This window comes from Colletotrichum abscissum (assembly GCF_030869225.1).
Source record: "Colletotrichum abscissum strain IMI 504890 chromosome Unknown Scaffold_1.1, whole genome shotgun sequence".
NCBI lineage: Eukaryota > Fungi > Ascomycota > Sordariomycetes > Glomerellales > Glomerellaceae > Colletotrichum > Colletotrichum abscissum.
The window spans coordinates 288,864-307,957 of NW_026849987.1; the positions used below are offsets into that span (position 1 = coordinate 288,864).

A 19,094-nucleotide genomic window follows, 5' to 3' on the forward strand; every position below is an offset into this window, starting at 1 on the left:
CCCGCGTGCCATACTCCCAGTCCCCCGAAGGCCGATACCCTAGTCCCAGATCCATGATTGATTGGCGCTGCAAGGCGCAAGAGGGCAAACTCGACTGACAAGCTCTCTCACGCCTCTTCTGCCCTGTCGATATTTGTCGGTCGGTCGGTTCTGGAATTCCCCGTCAGACCCTGTTCGAGCTAGGTTGCCCAAACGCCAGTGGGCGGAAGAAACCAGCCAGGGTGCGGATACCTTGGGGCAAGGCAAGGCAAGGCAAGGCAAGGCGACGCCGAGCCTTGTCCAGGGCAAGCAAGCTCAGGGCTACGTCCAGCTGGCAGCTGGGGCTTGAACTTGCCCAGCCACATTTGCTCCACGGGGTTCCCGGAGCTGGTGCATGTCTGCCATGTTGATTTCCAGATCTTATTCCCTATCACACATGTTTTTTGCTCCACGCAAGACCCATCTCTCCCAGATAGTAAGGTCGGTCGTACAGGTCCTTTTGTGAAAGATGTCATCTTTGAGGCGTTGAACCCAAAGATGACGACTGCGGGGTTCGGCTTGGCTTGAATTGACAAAAGGTTTTCGGAGTAGAGGGACCAAGGCGAAGAATTGGGAAGCTGCTGTGCGTTACCGTAATTTGCAAAAAAACCGATTCACGGTGCAAGAGCATGAGAAATGCGTTATCAAGCCTCAATGCTCTCCTGGAGTACTGAATCCTCGCCTGGGTACCTGACTAGTTGAGCATTGGTCTTGGTCCTATGGATGAGCTAGCACTCAGGTACACTGCTGAGTCATATTCAGATTATGGAGTACACTAACACGCAGGCTTGCGCAAGATGAGTGACTTTGTTGACCACAGCCTCGCGCAATTGAGAGAGAGAGAGAGGGGGGGTTTCGCAGCTCGAGTAGTGAGAACAGCAACCTACGTAGTAGGTATTTCCGAGTCCGCCGACCGGGTCTATCTGCCTGTCGAGTATCCCATGGGCGTGAGGAACTCAAAGAGGGACTGATTGACTGAGTCGCGAACAAGCCGAGCTTTTGAGACCCTCTGTTTCCCCCCATGCTGTCCGCCTTTGCATATGTTGCTCGTGTCCTCTCCATTGCGGGCACCGGGTATTTCAAAGCTCGTCAGAACTCTCGACAGGCATTGGCTACCAAGACAGTGATCCGAGAATGCGCCTTTTTCTTTCCCTCATTTTTCCTTGCTGGGCACCTCGTTGAGGGTTAGCTAAAGGCGGACCAGAGTTGCATACACCCAACGCACAGACAACGGCGCCAGAGCCGTTTTTCTTCTCTGTTTCCACTGTCCCACAGAGGCGGGACGACTGCCTATTCGCTCAAAGGTAGAGGTAATGGAGAAGCAAAGCTGCAGGCTTGACCAGACAGGCGGGGGCCGGGGATGGTGTACGTAGTGTTAGTGGCTCAAAGAAGTCTTTCCAGCTCGTATGGCAGACCAGCAGTGAGTGTGACGGTATCCATGGCCATGGCCGCAAGATACGCAGGGTAGATCTCTGTACGTATGCTGCTTCGTAATCCGCAACTCAATTCAGATCAGCTTTCAAATCGCGTCTCGCAGCACGGCAGGCGGGTACGTAACACGGGACCGAGGGCGACTATGGAGTAGTACAGCGTATCCAGAGCTGCGTAGGTACGGACGTAGGCCAGTCCCATTTTCGAGGCGAAGGGATGATGGGGACGGCACGGTGCAGCGGTGCGGCAGAGCAAAAGCAAGCGCACATGGGAGCTTGGCTTGTCTGGTACTGCGTGCATAGTGAATCCGTAGGCCGCCAAGCGAAGCCGAGGCCATCTGCAGGGGCACCGGACTAGGTACGGCCTGGTTATCCAATAGGCATGGCAAGCAAGGTCCTAGGGACGCAGAGTGATGGTGGTGGCTTCGATTGGGTTCTGGCTTTCTGATACTGGCGATGACCGGACTAGTGGTAGGTACGGAGTACTTTCGCAGCCAGTTTCTGCGGAGCCCGAGAGACGAGAAATGCTCTCTGCATCAGTACAGCGTACGGATACTGCCAGGTTCTGCAGTACAGGGCTTTCGACTGTTCAGTGTCGAGCCGGTGAGAAAGAAAGTTTGCCAGGCCCTTATTACGTACCTTGGCTGCTTTACGCAACTGGGCGACGCAATGTGCAGTAGTCCGCAGATGACCGTACGCGGTGTGTTCTCTTTTGGGTTGAGGAAAGGAACAAGATCCCGGTCGGATTCCACGTAGTATCGGCGGGCTGGAGAAGGCACCAGGGTTGGCCGAGAGGACGGGAAGGAAATCCAGGGCTCCGGGGATGTGTCGACGAGTGAGAACCTTCAGTTCGGGACAAGAGACGCGGGTGCTTAGGTTGTTGGGATCCCGTATGCCGTATCCTGTATGCCGTATCCTGTGTTCTGGGTTCCTGGGAAGATTACGGCCAGGTGAAGGTCGGATTGGGGAGTCGCATGGAAATTGCTGCAGACTGATTCAGAACGTTGCTATGTGGGTTGGTCGCGCGGTTGTAATGAGTCGCTCTGATTGGGGAATTGATTGACATTGGGTTTGCCGGACAGAGTGAAGTGATGGACGGATAAGGCGGGCGAATTGAAGAAACGAAATGAAGCTTTCCAGACGGTCGGATAGTAAGTCATGGCTAGCCTGTCTGGCAGCTGTCTGGTAAATTGCATGTCTTTCCGGGACGAAGTGATGAATTTAGCAAATGGCGACTGACCGGGGGATGCAGGCGGGACAAAAGGGATTACTTAGTGTCATGATTGCTGTATTCGAACGAACTTGCGGAGAAAGTGCAGTGGACAACGGGAGTCGTGAATTTGGTAATGAGATGAACCCTCTGCCACACTGGGAGAGAAACTATGAACACTCGTGTCTATTGCACCTACTCAAATTTCCTCTCTCATGCTCCATTTCTCTATTCGTAAGGTACTTGCCTACTCGTACCTTCCCTGACATTGGGGCATTCGTGCCTTACTCAGACGCAGGTAGGGTAGGTAACTTGTAGTAATTAATTAGGTAGGTGCATATCACAAGCTCTATCGGATCGGCAGCTTGCAATCTGATTATGGCCTCCCGCTCCGGCTTTGGCTCCGGCGGCCATGACTCTTACTGGTCGGTTCAAGTGGTCGTTTCCGGAAGGAAGACGGACACAAGGGAAACATGGCAGTCCGGGAAAGCGAAACCCGTTGCGTAGGAAGGAGACGTCCAAGGCGGGGAGGGGGCGGGACGGGAACCTAGACCAGTGAGGTACAGTAAGGATCCATTAGTTTCAATACACCTCCCAGTGCGTCAGCGTAAACCCACTAACTTTATTATACTAATATAAGTAATATCTCTACTATTTAAGTGATAATTATAGCTCAGAAAATTCTAAAAAATATTTTACTATTAAAATAATATAAAGATTATTTTTATAAAATTTTAGTAATTTTCTCTATTACTTAATTAGTAGTTGAAAAACTAGTACCCGAATATTTTTAAAATGTACTAATAAACACAGTATTATTCGCACTCTTAACGCCCTATAATCTACTATAAGTAAGATTTATCTTATCATATTTTAGAGAAGGTTTAATAACATAGCGAATTTAAGATAAAACCTAATATAACTTTATAATATGATAAATCATTACTTAATATATTATATTATGTTTTTATTTTTATTTTATTGTTATGGTTAATGCTTGTTTTTACTGTTGAAAATCCCTGATCTTGCGGGATACTGTGCGCTGTATGGACACTAATGGGTCCCCACTGTAGAGACACAGCCAGAATCCAAAGGTAAAGAGAGGGCACAAGGAAGGAAGGCATGTCCAAAGGTACCTACCTACCTTACTCATCGCATATCCTTGCCCATTCCTGCCTATGTATCTTGGTTTTAGGTAAGACAAGGCAAGGTGCCTGAGAAAGGTACGTGTATTGACGACGGGAGCTCAAGTGTCTGACGGGAGTAGGTTGGCATCTTGCGCCTGCCATTTTGAACTTCAGTCACCTTGAGTCCTTGACTCCTTCCGCCGTTGAGTAACCGTCGCTCCACGCCGTTCTCTCCCACGAGTCCCAGTTGGCCCTAGCGTATCTCGAGTATCCACACCTGCACCTGCCTTAGTGTACTGTGTACCTTAGGTAGACCTGGGTTGCTGCAGGAAGTACGCAGACGGCAGCATCAGCAGCACCTCCGACCTCGATTTTAACCCTTACTTTACTGTTCAGGGAGTACGTAGTTCTCTCAACAGTGTGATTGTTGAACTTTCACCGTCCCAAAACAAGGAAGGCAGGAACAGGAAGAAGAACACACGCAGGCAAAATGTGGGAATGGAGACGAACTACAAGTCGCAACTGCGTGCTGCCCTGAACCCCACGACTCGATCCACTCGACCCAGTCAGAATCCAGGGGTCCTGCGTGCCTGCTCAATCCACCTTCAGTAAGTGGAGGTAGCCAGAATCCACAGACACATGGAACCTGGAAGGAACTTGGGTTGGCGACTGCAACTGCAACTGCAAGTCTGCAACTCGTGGCACGACGAACCCAAGGCCGGTCAGTCTTTTAGGGCTTTTTCTCGCCCTCTCTATTCGTACATGCTGCATGCAGATTATCAAAGTACCTGGCCGGTCATTTACTCGCGAGTTGTCCGCTCAATCAATGTGGCATGTTCCATCAAGTCCATGAGCAAGCCTTGATCACCAAGTCATGCCTCCAGAGTCCAAATTACATCGGTATTGACACTCGACTCGAGCCCAAGGCGGCACAGGCGGCGGTTGGCTTGCGTTGCCGTAACTGAGGTGGGGTAATCGGCGATATCTCTGGGTCACAGAGTTCTAGGCCTAGGCCATTGCTTTTTCTTCGGCCCAAGGTTGGAACCTGAGAGCTGGGATGGCACAGGACTACGGCGTAATATTCACTAATCAGAACTGCAGAGTCAGAGAACTTCCCGAGCCTTGTCTTCAAAGCCCCAATGGTCGACGGGCGGGCGGGCGGGCGGACAATTGTTAAGCAGGCGAGATACCGAGAGCGAGCCTTGGTTGCTGAGCGCAATTCGACATCTTAAGCTTCTCGACACACACACACACAACTTGTCTGACTTCACAGCACTCTCATTGTCAACTTAACTTTGGTTGTCAAGGCTATAGCTGCGTACTATTCCACGTAGAACCTTGGACCTAAGGCGGGACGATTTACCCGAATCAGAAGGGAAACAGGTCCGTTTACCCCAGAACAAATGCAACGGCATGCTCCTCATCCTCATCCTTCTGGCGGGCCAAGGTTCCTATGGAAAGCTCCCCGACGTTGGAGCCCGCCAACCCTGTGCTTGCGCATGTGTCTGTGCCTGTCAGACAGCTCCCTGGTTCTCTTCTCACAAGCGATCCTTTTCCTCGAGCCAAGTCCGGCATCTATATCACCAAATACTACTGCAGGCCACCATTGGCTCGAACGTCAGACCCTTCGATTGGGGCGACAGGCGGAAGAAGGGTGGGCGGGTACTATGGAATTCAATGCACTGTGGGCAAGGCCGCTTCGCAAGAAACGGGGACTATGAAGCCGGTCCATGTCAACGTTGCAACGGTTGGACGTCAAGGATGTTCTGCAGTACACTACTACGTAGACGGCGCTCTCTCCCGCCCCTCCAGCACCAGCCTGTGTGCCTGTCTTGTCTTTTTTGGCAACCTTGCTCAACCGAACGCACGGTAGGTTGCGCTAACCAGCCAGTGGCAGCAGAATACCACTATCAAGGCACTCGTGTACAGTACGGATATGGTTGGGAATCTCTCAATTGTTCCTCGTGCTGGTGGTGTTTCTTCTGCCCACTCTCTACTTGACGCAACACTTCGCTACATTGTTTGTGTTTCTTGTGGCAACCTATGTCACCATAGTTCATCGTCCCGCCTGGGGTCTGATATAGAAATGGAAACAATAAGGTTTGTGACGTCTTGTTAAGGCCACAAGGCGGACCAAAAGGTTACTTTAGCGAGAGTCAAGCGAATACAGGCTTATTGCAATTGGCAAGACTGGGAAATGGACCAGTCAACTCTCGCCTTGTCGCGCCTCGAGCACGCTCAATAGACAACTCTGAGTATTCAATGTACCTTACCCATCCTACTGACTCAATTCGATAAAGAATGATGGGCACCACTAGCCTCATCAGCAAATACCTGAACTACAGCGAGATCAGCCATTGTTCGCACGGGTAGCTCTTCATGGCAGTGGACCTCTGGTGTGTCTGTTCGTTCCCCTCTAACCGATATGAGCATCTCTCGTTGGCGTCTTGACCAACCTGCCGCCACCTCGATGCTATTCGCTCATCTTGGTCATTGTTGTTGGTCCCACGCCATCACCAGCCATTTCTCTCTCTATGCTGATCCTTCCGCATGCTGCTTTGCAGGACATCCAAGAGCTATTACCCTGCGGCCGGGAAATTGGATACATCGTGTTGGAGGGTCGTGTCTCGGGCCAGTTGGATGCCAGAACACCGGGGGCTGTTCTTCATCAAACCACACATGACAGCAACTAGGTTTACAATGCAGCTTACGGATAGCTAGCTAGCTGACTTGCAGCCTCGGCCGAGGATATGAGGGACGAAAAGTCATGCTTACGACTCAGCTATTGTCAACTCATCTGTAGGCTGTAGCTAGCTGTATCGCGGGTTGAACCTTGGCGGTTGCAACGCCGTCATTTCCAGAACGCGAACCCTGGGACGTTGTTGGACTTTGCCGCATTCGTGCATTTCTCCTCTCAAGATTCGTGGCCGGGCAGGTCGGCTAGGACGGCCAATTCCGACGCCGTCATTCGCGAGCTACCGTCAGCAAGTCTATCCGCAGACGCGCCGCTCAACGCAACGCATGTCCGCACAGGTTCCACAACGATCAACCACTCCTGTCAGACTGCATGATCGGTCCGAAGGACGCGGGACAAGGCATAGAAATGAAGAACACAATTAACCGTATCTTGAAGGAACACTGAGGTGGCAATTGCCAACTAAGGTACGAGAAGGGGAAACAACCGACCTCAGTCATCCGGCCGAGGCTCTAGTTCCAGACCTCGGACGCAACGAAGAAAAGGTCAGCCAAAAGGCAGACACATATCAATATTGCTTGTGCCGTCGCTGCACGTAGAACAAAATCTGGAATAGGCTGCCCTAACTATGGCCTTGAATGCGGAGAAGGATGGGAATCCCGGGGAACACATGCCTGCAGCATGGTCTTCAAAGTCGTCGTTCAAGGGACCGATCTCCAAGGGCTCGATTGTCGGTTTCTCGACGACGCGCCTATATTCCGGGAGAGGAACGACATCATTTCCTTCTTTCTTCTAGACTCAGGATTGGTGTTGGTATTCCGTCGATCAGCCCCAAGGCAGCGTCGCGTTGGTTGCAAATAGCCGCAGCTTCACGCAATTATTATCTTCCCTGATGTCTGTATCCACGAGTAGTGAACGGCTGAATTGGAGGATCACAGAAGCTGCGGCTCACGACGAGGGCCAGCTAGTCTCTTCCCTTTCTTCAGTTTGCGAAGGCTGCAATCGCACGGTATATGGTGTATCTCGACTGAGACTCTGCTGAGGACCGCCGATCAATGGCCGCCGCTTCAGTCCTAACCCCCGCGTACCCTGGAGGACTCGCTGGGATACATGACCATGCACTGTGCCACAGCTAGGTATCGAGCACATCGTTGCAGCAGCATAAGCTAACGACAGATTCGTCAGTCGGTGTGACGGTGCAACTGCTAGCTGCGTGCTGCCGATGCCCTCAAAGAAGTGCTGATCGGCCTTGCGAGTCTGCAAGGTCCCGCGAAGCTTACATGGAAGCCCAAGAGAAGGCCAGATGGCCTGTTTTCGCGGCCTACGCTACGCCGTGCATGCATGAGCATATTGCCAAAATGCCAGTCTCTACCTACTCCATACCTGTATCACCACTGGCAATCGCCGTGAGATACAATAACCCAATCCTCAGCAATTCTGTTGGGCCAGAGGACACCCATCCCACAGTGTGGACGAAGTCTCTAGGTCGAGGCAGCAATCATCGTACAATACTCTGTACGGATACATATCATTACACCAAACTTGGGCCTTTTCAGCTTCAGGCACAAACCACCAACAGGTGAACCGAGTGTCACACTTCTCTTCTACTTCCATCTGGGGAGATGCTGGTGAGACGGGTTCGCGTTCACTGCTCTGGATTAGGTAGCTGTCAATTCTGGCAGAGAAGCTTGGACTCTCGACTGGTCGTCTCGTAACCCCAATCTTCCCAAGTCCCAACATGCTTCCAACATCACGCCACAATCACCAGCTCACTTCTCAACACCCATGGCTCATCAGTGCCGTCCGCGGATTACCCAAACGTGACTAATTTTCCTCTGACCGCTGTGTTAGAAATACGGTCGATCTTATTGCAAAGACTGGAGGTGCTACACTAACACTACGGCGAGGATTCTTCAAGGCAATCGTGTCATCGATCGAGAGTTTCAACCGCATTACGACCGCGCCCCGAGCAGGGGAGATCCCGATAGCTTATCCAGACCGGCGCCGGCTCCTCATGTGCCGTCTGCAGTCCCGGTGTTGATGTGTCCGGCTGCATCCAGTCTGTCGCTTTGGAGTCTTGAACACAATGGAAAGCCAGACTCGGGCCATGCTGCCACTGGATGGCAAGCGGCCCAGCTTTCCAGAAATGGACCGTCGTTTCATCTGCTCTGCCTAGTTGAGCGCCGTGAGGCCTTGTCGGCAAGCAATCCCTCTCCAGAAACAGGCGACCGTTGAAGTGGTATCGCGGATCGAATGATGTTCCCTGTCAAACTCCGCGTTGCTTGGACCCAGAGTTCTGCCCGTGCTTCTAGCAGTCCATATCTGCAATAGCAGTTTTTCTATTATAGCGCTTTTCCTATCGCTTTCTCGTCCGTCTCTCGCAGTTTCCGACACTGTTCATCTGTCACGCTGGAGTTTCATCACGTCGACGCATACCAGCCTCTTCTTATACAGACGGCATATATACCGAGTTATCGAGTGCAGATGATGGGGACATCGCCGACGCAGCGTGTAAGCGATGCGACAGCAAACCAAGGTTATCGCCCCGTCCGTCAGAGAGGATCCGGCTCATCGATGCTCCAAACGACCCGGGCATCCTCCGGCCCCCAAAGCCGTCGATCCCGGGAGCGGCATATGGCTTTCGGACGCCCACCTTCGGATGGTCCATCGACGAGCTAGGCACAACCCAGAGGTTCTTTGTCAATCTCCTACAAACCAGCGCGTAACGTTCCCAGAGGCAGTCCTGTCAAACTTTGTCCGCTAACGCTCGGACGGTAGTGATCAGCAGAAAAGATGAAGGAGGTAGTTGTGGGATGGAGAGAAAAGTTTTCTCCGCCGGCGCTCAGACTCGGGTCTGTCGATCCTTGCCCTAGAGTAGCAGTCCTCTACGAATACTTGGGCAACACCACGTCAGTCGTCAGCCAAGGCTAGACCATGAGGTTGAACGTCTGACGCTGGTCGAACCAGCGGCGGCTATTCTTATCTCTCTGGTCTCACTTTCTGCTCTCATGATACTTCCCCATTGTGTCTGATATCCCGGGCGGTGATAAACCGCCCGATCTGGACCTGACGCCACCAACGTTATTCCCTGTGCTGGCCTATGGATGTTCCCAGAGCAGATCTGATGCGAGAGCGTTTGAATATACGTACTGCATATACACAAACGCGGTGACGACGTCGACAATGGCCTGCAGGGTCATCTTGATATCTGATCTCATTCGATATCACACTTGCTTGGGGTCTGCCTTTGTCGGATACAACCAACGAGATCCCCCTGGCACCCTTGACAGCCCGAACTCTGGCCGTGCGCATCCGGCCCGTTGGTGTTTGATGAATTGTATGTCTCGGGACGGCTTGATGCCCAAAACCCGCTCGCAGGCAGACTGACGGACAGACTGGCTGAACGATTCGAGCCCCCCGCACAGACAATGAAGACGACGCCGGTCGTGTCGTTGATGGGGAACCCGAACAGAGAATGTTGTGTTTGCATGTTGGTGCCGTATTTGCTCGCGCAACTGCCGGCATTCATCGCCGGGGTCGAGGAAAACTATTGGAGCGCGGCGTGGGCGGAACAGTCTTCCCGTCAGGCTTCTACTCCCCTTCACGTCCCCCATGCGAAGGATCGACCTGTTTCGGCCAAATTCGATGGATCGTCCGCCCCAAATTCGGAGGATATTGGCTTGGGATGCGGGAGAAGCCGGGGGGTGAGGGGCCCTTTCTAAGTGGGCAAGCCACCATCGACAGACATGTCCAGGATTGCATCTTCGTGTTCTCTTTTTATCGCGATGGAAATTGGCCCGCAATCTTGTCGATGGGGTTCGTCGTCGGCATCAGGACGGGGTCCCTGCTGCTCGCCGCTGAACGGGTCCTTGCCAGTTCGACCAACAACTCACGAGGCAGACTAGCAGTTGCTGGAGCTTGAAGCTCTCTGTTGCCCGCCGCCACTTCTTCTTGAGGGGCGTCTGACGATACGAGAGAGAGACGTGACCGAAGAACCGCCTGAGCTAGAACAGCTCTTATGAGACGACTTGAGAGGGAATTTCCCGCATAATGTGACTTTCGGTCTGTGGCCCCCCCTCACGTCTCAACGACGACTGTTGGGCTTTGTTAAGGTACCCGTAGCCTCGTGACTAACGCGAGCCCGCCGCGCCACCCTGCAACTAACAGCCTAAAAAGCTGCTGGACCAAAGTCAAAGTAGACCGCGGGTCCACGGATAGCTGTCAAGTAGGCTGTGTCTATTCGCCTGTTCCGCGTGCTTTTGAGTCGTGGTACTGGTTCGGTGGTAGGTACTCCGTACGGATATCGCAACCCGCGTTCTTCTTCTTCAGGGATTCCATCGGAGCTGTCCCCGAGATAGCTCCATGGGAATGTCTTACTCTGAGGCAACGCCAATGGCGTCTCGATGAAGGGGGCAAAGTGGTGCCGAGTGATGGGGACTTTGTGACGATCCTGCTCGATATTTGGGCTGTTTCATGACCAGAGAAATTTAGCTACATCTAGCAGGACTTGAAAACTAGGCCGTGGCTTCACATGCTGCGTCCGCAGCATCCCACCGAGGTTTTCTTGCGCCGCGAAGAAGCCGAGATAGATGCATGAGCTTCCTTCGTGGATCTTCTTTGGAGAGCGAGAGGGCATTGATTGATCGTGTGCCGCAGTCCACCCCCTGAGGGACATTTCTTGAACTATCTGACTTTGGTTTAGACCGCTTCAACTTACGTCTGCGGTGCTTTGGGGGCCGCTCGTGGAGAAACAGGAAAACACGCTAATGCCGAGCGTTGGCTTACTAGTAGGGTATGTGGTCTGGGAGTCTTGGACTCCTCTGGAGGAGGGAGAGAAGAGATTAGAATCAACCGGTTGACAGTTTGACGCCGGCTCCTTCTCCCCCGTCCGTCCGCCTTGGTTTTGTTTCCCTTCCGATTCTCCGAGGGTTTTTGTTAGTTGGGTTGGCGATGGTGTTCATTACTTACCTACAGTAGTCTTGGTCTCCTTTGCTGGAAACTACTTTAGTGTGGAAATGACGAAATATTCTTGCGCACGACACCCTCAACTGCGAAACCGAACTTGGTGAACCGGAACACCTGATTATTGGCAACGGCTTCCCAAGCTTGCATTGTATAGTGCAAGGTACATTTTGCCTCCCTTTGGTGTGCGTGTGTGTGTTGGGAAGGGCTTTATTATCTTTTCCTACCTTACTTTGGGTGACTAGGTAAACCGTAAACATCGGATCATCACGGGGAGGACCGGCTGGCTTCGCGGGAACGAGGGAGCGATGGAGAGCTAAGGTGGCTAGAGTCTAGAGGGAAGGCTCGGTGTGCCACTTGTGCCGTTGATTCGGGTTCTAGAGGCTTGTGAGGCGTTCGGTGGTTTGTTAGATTGCGTTGCTAGCCATGTAGGAAACTTGCTCATTGCGAATCGCCTATGATAAGTTTCGGTCCAATGTGTGGCGTGATAGAATGGAGAGACGGGAATTAGCTGCATAAGAACCTCCGTGAAGTATAAACGCCCCCCGCCCCCCTTTACATATCGAACATGAAGACGACGGAAAAGGGGTGGAGAGAATCTCTTCGCGAGATTTTTCTTCGAAAACTTAATCGGCTGTCTGACTTTAGAAGGATTTGAATTTCCGTTGGGTCCATCACGCCAAGGACGGTGCCCTGTGACAAAAAGAAAATCCTTCATGAGAGCTAAGGAGACTTTTGGTATTTGGGCCGGCTGTTTGGGTTAGGAGAGGCCAGATGTGGACGACTGGCTGGGGACGAATGGTGTCGAAGATTGGGTGTCCGCCCTCAAGAAGGAATGGCAAGATAAAACACCGATCTTTAGAAAAATTAGTTACTCTTTCCGTCATCCAGACTAAGTCATGCGTAAAGGTTGACCAGGGTACTGACGTGATGATTCGAAGAAAGCGCTCGAGCTGCATGAACCCTGAGTATCCGGAAAGGGGCGAGGACCTACTGATCCATTGGGGAAGGTTTTGCCCTCCTCGATGTCAGACCGAGTTCAAAGCACTGTCAAGAAACAGACTAATTCAGAATATGAAGCTTCTGATGCTTGTGCACACGATGGGAAGCAGTCAGCAGTACAGTCATCCTTCTCTCATGGCAAGCTTAAAAAAGTATATTAAGTTAAGTGGCAGGTAGGCACTATACTGTTTTATCAAAACTATATTCTTGTACTTGTAAATTTCAAAGAATTTCACCCCTCAATAACAAGGTACTCAGATGGTTATGTATATACTTCCAAAGAGATTGTGTTAAGAAATGCTTTATAAGGGTGAGATGTGATAAGCACCAATAGTCAACCTTGAATGGGGAACCTTCTCATGATAAGCCTCTGAAGGAGGCGCAGGCCAATAAACACCGGTACTTTGTCTACCTCTGAGCGTAGTTTACACAACGCGGCCACAGATGTTGAAGCTTTCATAACGTTGCCATTGTCGGGAGCAGTCGAGGGCCGGCGTCGCTTTCATAGAGCTGGAACGGCCCATCCACGCCCACAGCCGGTGAAATGTGACTGATGAGTGTCCCGTGACCCTTCTATATGGTCGAATAGAATAAGCTAGGTGATGTCCAGATGTACGGCATTAGTTGTGTGAAGCGCAGCACTTGGAGACGAACAGCGTCGACTATGATAAGCAATACCGGACCAAGTTGTGGTTATGTACTTTTCGCAAAGACAGGATGCTAGAAGTGTATTCACCTCGCCTGTAAAAGGGCAACAATCGTGATGGAATGGGTTAGCTGAGAATGCTTATTCCAGGTGGTGACTCTGGTCCCGTTATAGTTTGTGTGTGAGTCTGCAGGTGTCGATACTTGGTGTATTTATAGCGATCCTGATAAGCGTCTTGAGTACACATCACAGACCCAATTCGAATGTCAAGTTACCCTGTCCACCGAGGTTGCCAACGAAGTTTGGGCCATGAGACGTATGCCCTGTCATTGTACTGTGGCTGTTCTTTAGTGTAATTTCACTTGAATGTTAGATCCTAATTATATTGATCCTGCAACTAGCAAAGCTGAGATGCCATGTATTGTCAAAGAAGACTTGAAGCCCTCGACCATGGACCTCGAAAGGCTACACATCTCCAGCTGCCAAGTAATACAAGTCAGAGTAGCGAGTCTTGTTACATCAGAAGAGATTTGTTCATCGCACAATGTGTTCTCGTTGGATTTGACTTTCCAGAAAGTTGAATTTTCGCCCGAACTGTACACAAATAAAATCCTTGGTTCGGAGTTTTCTTACAAATTCCATTCGTTTCCCAGCCCAGTTACAACCTAATGAAACTCCCCAAGCTATGATGTGAAAACAGAGACGACCCAAAATATCCAGCTTCATTTCCAGAACCAGCTGCCCTTGTCCTCAATACCATCGTCCTCTCGCTGGTCACGGCCCCTGTTTTTGTAGCCGCCGGTCGAGAAGCTCGCCGACCAAGTGTAGTTGGACTGTCTCTCCGTCTGCTTACCAACCTCCTCGCCACTCTCGTTGTAAGTCGTGATAGTCTTGGTGATGTATACGTTTCCCTTGCCGTCCTCCCGTTCTTGCACCTTCTCGACGACGCGCCATCCTTGGGGTAGACCTTGTGGTGAGAGATCCTTCGTCGAGGAGTAGTTTCTGGGGGTCGGCGCCGTTGATGTGGACGTCTCTCGCGAGGTGTTCAGACGAGCTGACCCCATGACTGAAAAATATGAATCCTCCTCCGTCTCTCCGTGGTCCTGTGGGGGGCGAACTGAGGACTCCTGTGCCGGATTCTCTTCCGTGACAGACCTCCGCCTCTCCTCCGGGGCCGAGTCATTTCGGGAAGATTGTGTCCTTTGGTCTTTGAATGGGTCGTTCTGCTCTTGCAACCACCGTTGCCAACGCTCACTCACGGCCCTGTCCAACACCTCTGGCCTTGGTTCCCATCCATCCCACAGACCTTGGCGAGTGAGCTGGTGAAGCCAAAGCATCGGGGGCAGACCATGAGGGAATGAGTCGCGAACTTCCTTTTTGAAGCGGACACGTTCGTAAATATCCGGCAGATCCTGACCGCTGCTCACCATAAGCAGATCCTCAAACGCATCCTCGAATCCGAACAAGGTCGGGTCCTCCCCGTTGGGAAGATCCCGAGGCACAGGCTGCGGCATATCATGGAGTCGTAATGGTGAATAGGGCGAATCGATGATGAACGAGAAGCACATGAGCTGGTACAGAGACTCGGTGACCTCTTCGGCCTTGAAGAGGGCTGAGATGGACGACATGGGGCCGAAGAGGTCAAAGACGGTGGGGTGCGGGTGCTGCGTGGATGACACACGGGGCTGTAAGTTGGTGTTGTTGTCGGTGAGTGGCCTTGTGTCCCCAAGCTCTTTTTCACGGGATGGCAGAGGCGGTTCCGGCCATGAGCTGTTGAGACGTGATACGGCCGAAGGAATGCCCAGGAACCGCTGGAAGGCCGATGCAACGTGGTCGTCGACTTTCTGTTTAAAGCGGACGAAGACGTTGTCTGAAGAGTTGCCGTTCGACATGGTTAAGATGAGATGGATTGTCGGGTGTGTTTCGAGGCTATAAGTCAATGACTTTCGCGCGTCTGCGTCTCAGTTGATGAGACGCGTTGTTGAATGGATTCTAATGTTGGTCGTAAACAGTTGGCGAGTTTGCCTTCGGTTGCCAGTCAAAGGCGCGAGGCCTACATAGGAGAAGATGGGATGTTGTTTGCGGAATCAATTGACGGAACAACAGTCGATGAAAATGACGACGTTGTCGACTTAAGATCAGGTCACCCGGCAGTGGCGATCGGGGAACGGCGGGGTCTGCAAGCAGGTATGCAGTCAGTTGATAGGTCGGAGACTCTGAAGTTCCGACAATTTCCCAACAACCTGGGATTGGTGGAGAGCATGGTGACGGCACACGGCGGGAGGAGAAGCCCGGGTCCAACGCGCAAGCCACAGCCCGTCCATGGCTGAGGCATAGCTCAGGCTGGCAGCAGTGGCAGGCACGTGTGATGGCGAACTCTGGTAAGTGGCCAGGGTGCACTGGTCAATCGTTTAAACGAGGCACTAGGCGCCCCGATAACAACTACGAATACGTCGGCTCAGAAGAACGCGGATACGCGGATGGACCCCGAGGCTTGGCCCGGTTGCCCCGGCCGGTTACGTTCCAAGCGAGCCGCTGTCTCTGGCGACTCGGCGAGTGCCTGAGAAAAGGTATCCGTACCTCCCTCCCACTTGAAGCTGTGGCTAGAGTTAGTACCCTTTGCTCGGTGTGGCTGCTAAGGAATGAACGGGACTAAGGTAACCTAGAGATACCAAAATACTTGGAACACTTTGCTCTCACATGCCAAGATCACTATTGTTCGGAGCTCTTTCGACTGATGTGCCTGCAATTTTCTCTCCCGCCCACGAAATGACAGCATTGAGCAGCAAATGCTGAAAGCCTGGAAACCCCCACATGTCGCCTGAGCCACACTTTACATTTTAATAGAATCAATCCGGGCCCCACCTTTCAATGCTCGCTGTCTTTGATTCTTTCAGGGACCTCCTTTGAGAGGAACGTAGTTTTGGGGGCTCTTTGACCGGGGAATTGATTGCCCCTCTGATTGAATGTGGGAACGTGCTTTCACTTTCATGCTCCCAAAATGCCCAGACCCGCGCGTCAGGGTCGGGTCGGGCCTGTATTGTCGACCGATGTGTCGAAACTGAGTGTCGGACCCAGAAGAGGAGAAAGTCGCGGCAGGAGGAGCGTCACCCAAGTAGCAGTACCTCACAGGCTCACACCTCATCGAACGGGAGTACGGAGTAGCGGCTGCTAAACGCCTGTACTAAAATCTTGATTGATCCATCTTATTCCAGTCCCGTACCTAAGTACCTTCTCACTGCCTACCTCCCATGAGCTATCTTTTATCCTTCCAACATTACGACAATTGCCTTAAAATCCTATTCTTGACGCAAATCCTCATGGCCGGCTCCGACGATTTGCTTTCCCGCAGAGCTTGAGGTCCCTATTCCCCCTCATTATTTGCGCCGTCCAGATGATATTGCGTCTTGGCCGTGTCCAACCATCCGTCGCGCTTGGATGACAGGCGACTCAATCCGCGCCGTCGTCATTATCTCCAGTCTGCGCCAAACTAGTACCAAAAACCCCCAGCTGCTTCGAAAAATTAGCTTGTGATCCGACCGACCGCGATACAATATTGTGCCACTCAACCTCGCCTCGACATACACGACCCAGCGAGTCGTCATGACGGTCGCCGATGCGGTCATCGCTGCCGAGCCAGCGGCACGACCGGGCGACGATGGAAAGGACCTGCAGAATTGGTCTTCCCTCATCGGCATCATCACCGCCATCGTCGGCAACGTCCTTATCGCACTCGCCCTCAACGTCCAGCGATACGCCCACCTTCGACTTCACCGTGAACGCATCCGGGTCCGACGTAGGGCGAAAGAGGCTCTCAAGCATGCGCCGAGTGGAGGCCAGACGGGGCCATATGGATCCGTTGGCGGAGGTGGAAGAGGAGGAGATACAGATGGAGACTTACCAGAGAACGGGCAGATTACGGACCACGATGCCGGCGAATCCGAGCCTCTGAGAAGATCGTTCCGTTCCGAAGAGTCCGCTGGCTCCGACTACTCCGGCGACGAGGAGAAGGCCCCTTCGACATATCTCCAGTCGCCGTACTGGTGGGCGGGTCAGATCCTGATTACATTGGGCGAGCTGGGCAACTTTTTGGCGTACGGCTTCGCGCCCGCTTCCATTGTGTCGCCCCTAGGCGTCGTCGCCCTGATTTCCAACTGCATTATTGCGCCGATACTATTCAACGAGAAGTTCAGGCGGCGCGACTTTGGTGGTGTCGTCATCGCCGTGGCGGGAGTAGTCGTTGTAGTTTTGAGTGCCAAGCAGGAGGAGACAAAGCTCGACCCCGACGATGTGTGGGACGCGATCACGACTTTGGCATTCGAAATATACTTGGCGGTAACGATCTCGCTGATTGTCATCCTAATGTGGGCGAGCCCGAGGTATGGTCACCGGACTATACTGATTGATCTGGGCCTGGTGGGATTATTTGGTATGTACTTCCCGCGTTGGACGGGCGTACGAACGATGATATCCTAATCTTTGTTTCTTTTAGGCGGCTTCACGGCTCTTTCGACCAAGGGCTTGTCTTCAATATTATCAACGACTCTCCTGGCTGCATTCAAGACCCCCGTCGCATGGGCACTGATCTTCATCCTACTCTTCACGGCAGTGATGCAGGTGCGCTACGTCAACAAGTCACTTCAGAGATTCAGCTCGACCCAAGTCATCCCCATCCAGTTCGTTCTCTTCACTCTCAGCGTCATCATTGGCAGCGCCGTGCTCTACCGCGACTTTGAGAGAACCTCAGCTGAGCAAGCTGGGAAATTCGTTGGAGGCTGCCTGCTTACCTTCTTTGGCGTCTTCCTCATTACTAGTGGTAGAGTTGAGGAAGACATGGATGATGGCATGTCTGATGTGGATGGCGTGGAGGAGACCATTGGCCTGGCTGAGCAAGACGGCTACAGTCCGACACAACCGCTCGCACCTTCTTCCACCTCCATTCCCTCGTCAATCTCACGCCGGTCGTCTCGAGCCTCAAACGGGAACAACGTAAACAACGGGTCAAAGCCGTTCAGTTTACAGCGTGACTCCGGCATTCCAACCCTTCGCGTTCCTACAGCGGCTTCAGCGGGAAACATTACGGGCGCCGAGTCAGAACCGCTATTAGCCAACCCCTGGAGCAACTCGGCGACAGAAGAAATCCTTCCCCCGCCAGGCGTCAGGACCATATCAGACGAGTCTATCCATACCTTCCCCGGCTTCGGCTTCTCCCCGTCAGAGCCGACAACGCCTTACTACGACGGCCAGATCCAACCTAGATATCCTACAAACCCAACAGACAGACCCGTTACACCACGCACATCACTACCACCCCGACCTCACAGCCACAACTACCCAGGGCCCCTCTTCTCCCCCTCCCCTCTCTCCTCTACCGTGAGTGCCGTCGTCAAGGACACTCTTCTCAGGAACGCAGAGAGTCCGCTCCTGCGTAGGCCGTCGGTGCGTCGGCTGCGTTCCAGCATCAGAGCGAGCCTCTTCATGCCCGAAGACAATAGCGAGGGCGCAGATGTCGACGCCGAGAGGCAAAATCTAGTAAGCAGAGGGGAAGATCAGGACGGTGGCATCGCGGAGCGCAGTCGCACGGCGGGCGAGGGCGCCTCTCGTGAACAAGTCACTGGAAGGCAGCGGAGCCTAAGTGATACGCTGGGCGACTTTTTCAGGGTAAAGAAGAAGAGGAGGGACGGCGGTACAGATCCGGAAGAAGAGGTTTGAGGAATGGCAAGAGTGCACTTGGATCGCCGCCGATGTTTGTGAATTCAAATGGGATTTTGGAAGGGAGGCGTCATCATTGTTTTTTTCCCGCCAAGCATTGCATATCGGCGTTCCTGGTAGAGAGAAAGTTTGCCATTCGGAATACTGCGTGCGGTGGTGTCACACTCACATCACACCTGTCCATTATTTTTAAAGGCGCGTGTGGAAGGAACCGGGGTTTGTTTTTGCTGTGTAGGTATATAGACAATTTGTTAATAAGGAACCCGCGCGTACTACTTGTGCGTACGAAGTC

The 19,094-nt window shown here is 52.5% G+C and overlaps 5 protein-coding genes across 5 annotated transcripts; 3 read left to right on the top strand and 2 right to left on the bottom strand.

Annotated features, from left to right (window-relative positions):
* Positions 1 to 2,979: 2,979 nt before the first annotated feature.
* Positions 2,980 to 3,231, bottom strand: CABS01_00081 (uncharacterized protein; the record flags this gene model as incomplete). The annotated part of the gene is made up of 1 exon (XM_060533465.1): positions 2,980 to 3,231. A coding segment is annotated over one exon (252 nt), but the record flags the coding sequence as incomplete, so codon positions are not given.
* Positions 3,232 to 5,198: 1,967 nt separating this feature from the next.
* CABS01_00082 (uncharacterized protein) lies at positions 5,199 to 5,786 on the top strand (the record flags this gene model as incomplete). Its single annotated transcript, XM_060533466.1, has 1 exon — positions 5,199 to 5,786. The coding sequence occupies one exon, from the start codon at positions 5,199 to 5,201 to the stop codon at positions 5,784 to 5,786; it is 588 nt and encodes a 195-aa protein (XP_060405980.1).
* A 3,877-nt stretch (positions 5,787 to 9,663) lies between these two features.
* CABS01_00083 (uncharacterized protein) lies at positions 9,664 to 10,402 on the top strand (the record flags this gene model as incomplete). The annotated part of the gene is made up of 2 exons (XM_060533467.1): positions 9,664 to 9,817; positions 9,894 to 10,402. 2 exons carry the CDS (start codon positions 9,664 to 9,666, stop codon positions 10,400 to 10,402), a joined length of 663 nt encoding a protein of 220 aa, XP_060405981.1.
* Positions 10,403 to 13,812: 3,410 nt separating this feature from the next.
* CABS01_00084 (uncharacterized protein) lies at positions 13,813 to 14,982 on the bottom strand (the record flags this gene model as incomplete). Its single annotated transcript, XM_060533468.1, has 1 exon — positions 13,813 to 14,982. The coding sequence occupies one exon, from the start codon at positions 14,980 to 14,982 to the stop codon at positions 13,813 to 13,815; it is 1,170 nt and encodes a 389-aa protein (XP_060405982.1).
* A 1,711-nt stretch (positions 14,983 to 16,693) lies between these two features.
* Positions 16,694 to 18,802, top strand: CABS01_00085 (uncharacterized protein; the record flags this gene model as incomplete). The annotated part of the gene is made up of 2 exons (XM_060533469.1): positions 16,694 to 17,519; positions 17,583 to 18,802. The coding sequence occupies 2 exons, from the start codon at positions 16,694 to 16,696 to the stop codon at positions 18,800 to 18,802; spliced, it is 2,046 nt and encodes a 681-aa protein (XP_060405983.1).
* Between the last annotated feature and the right edge of the window lie 292 nt (positions 18,803 to 19,094).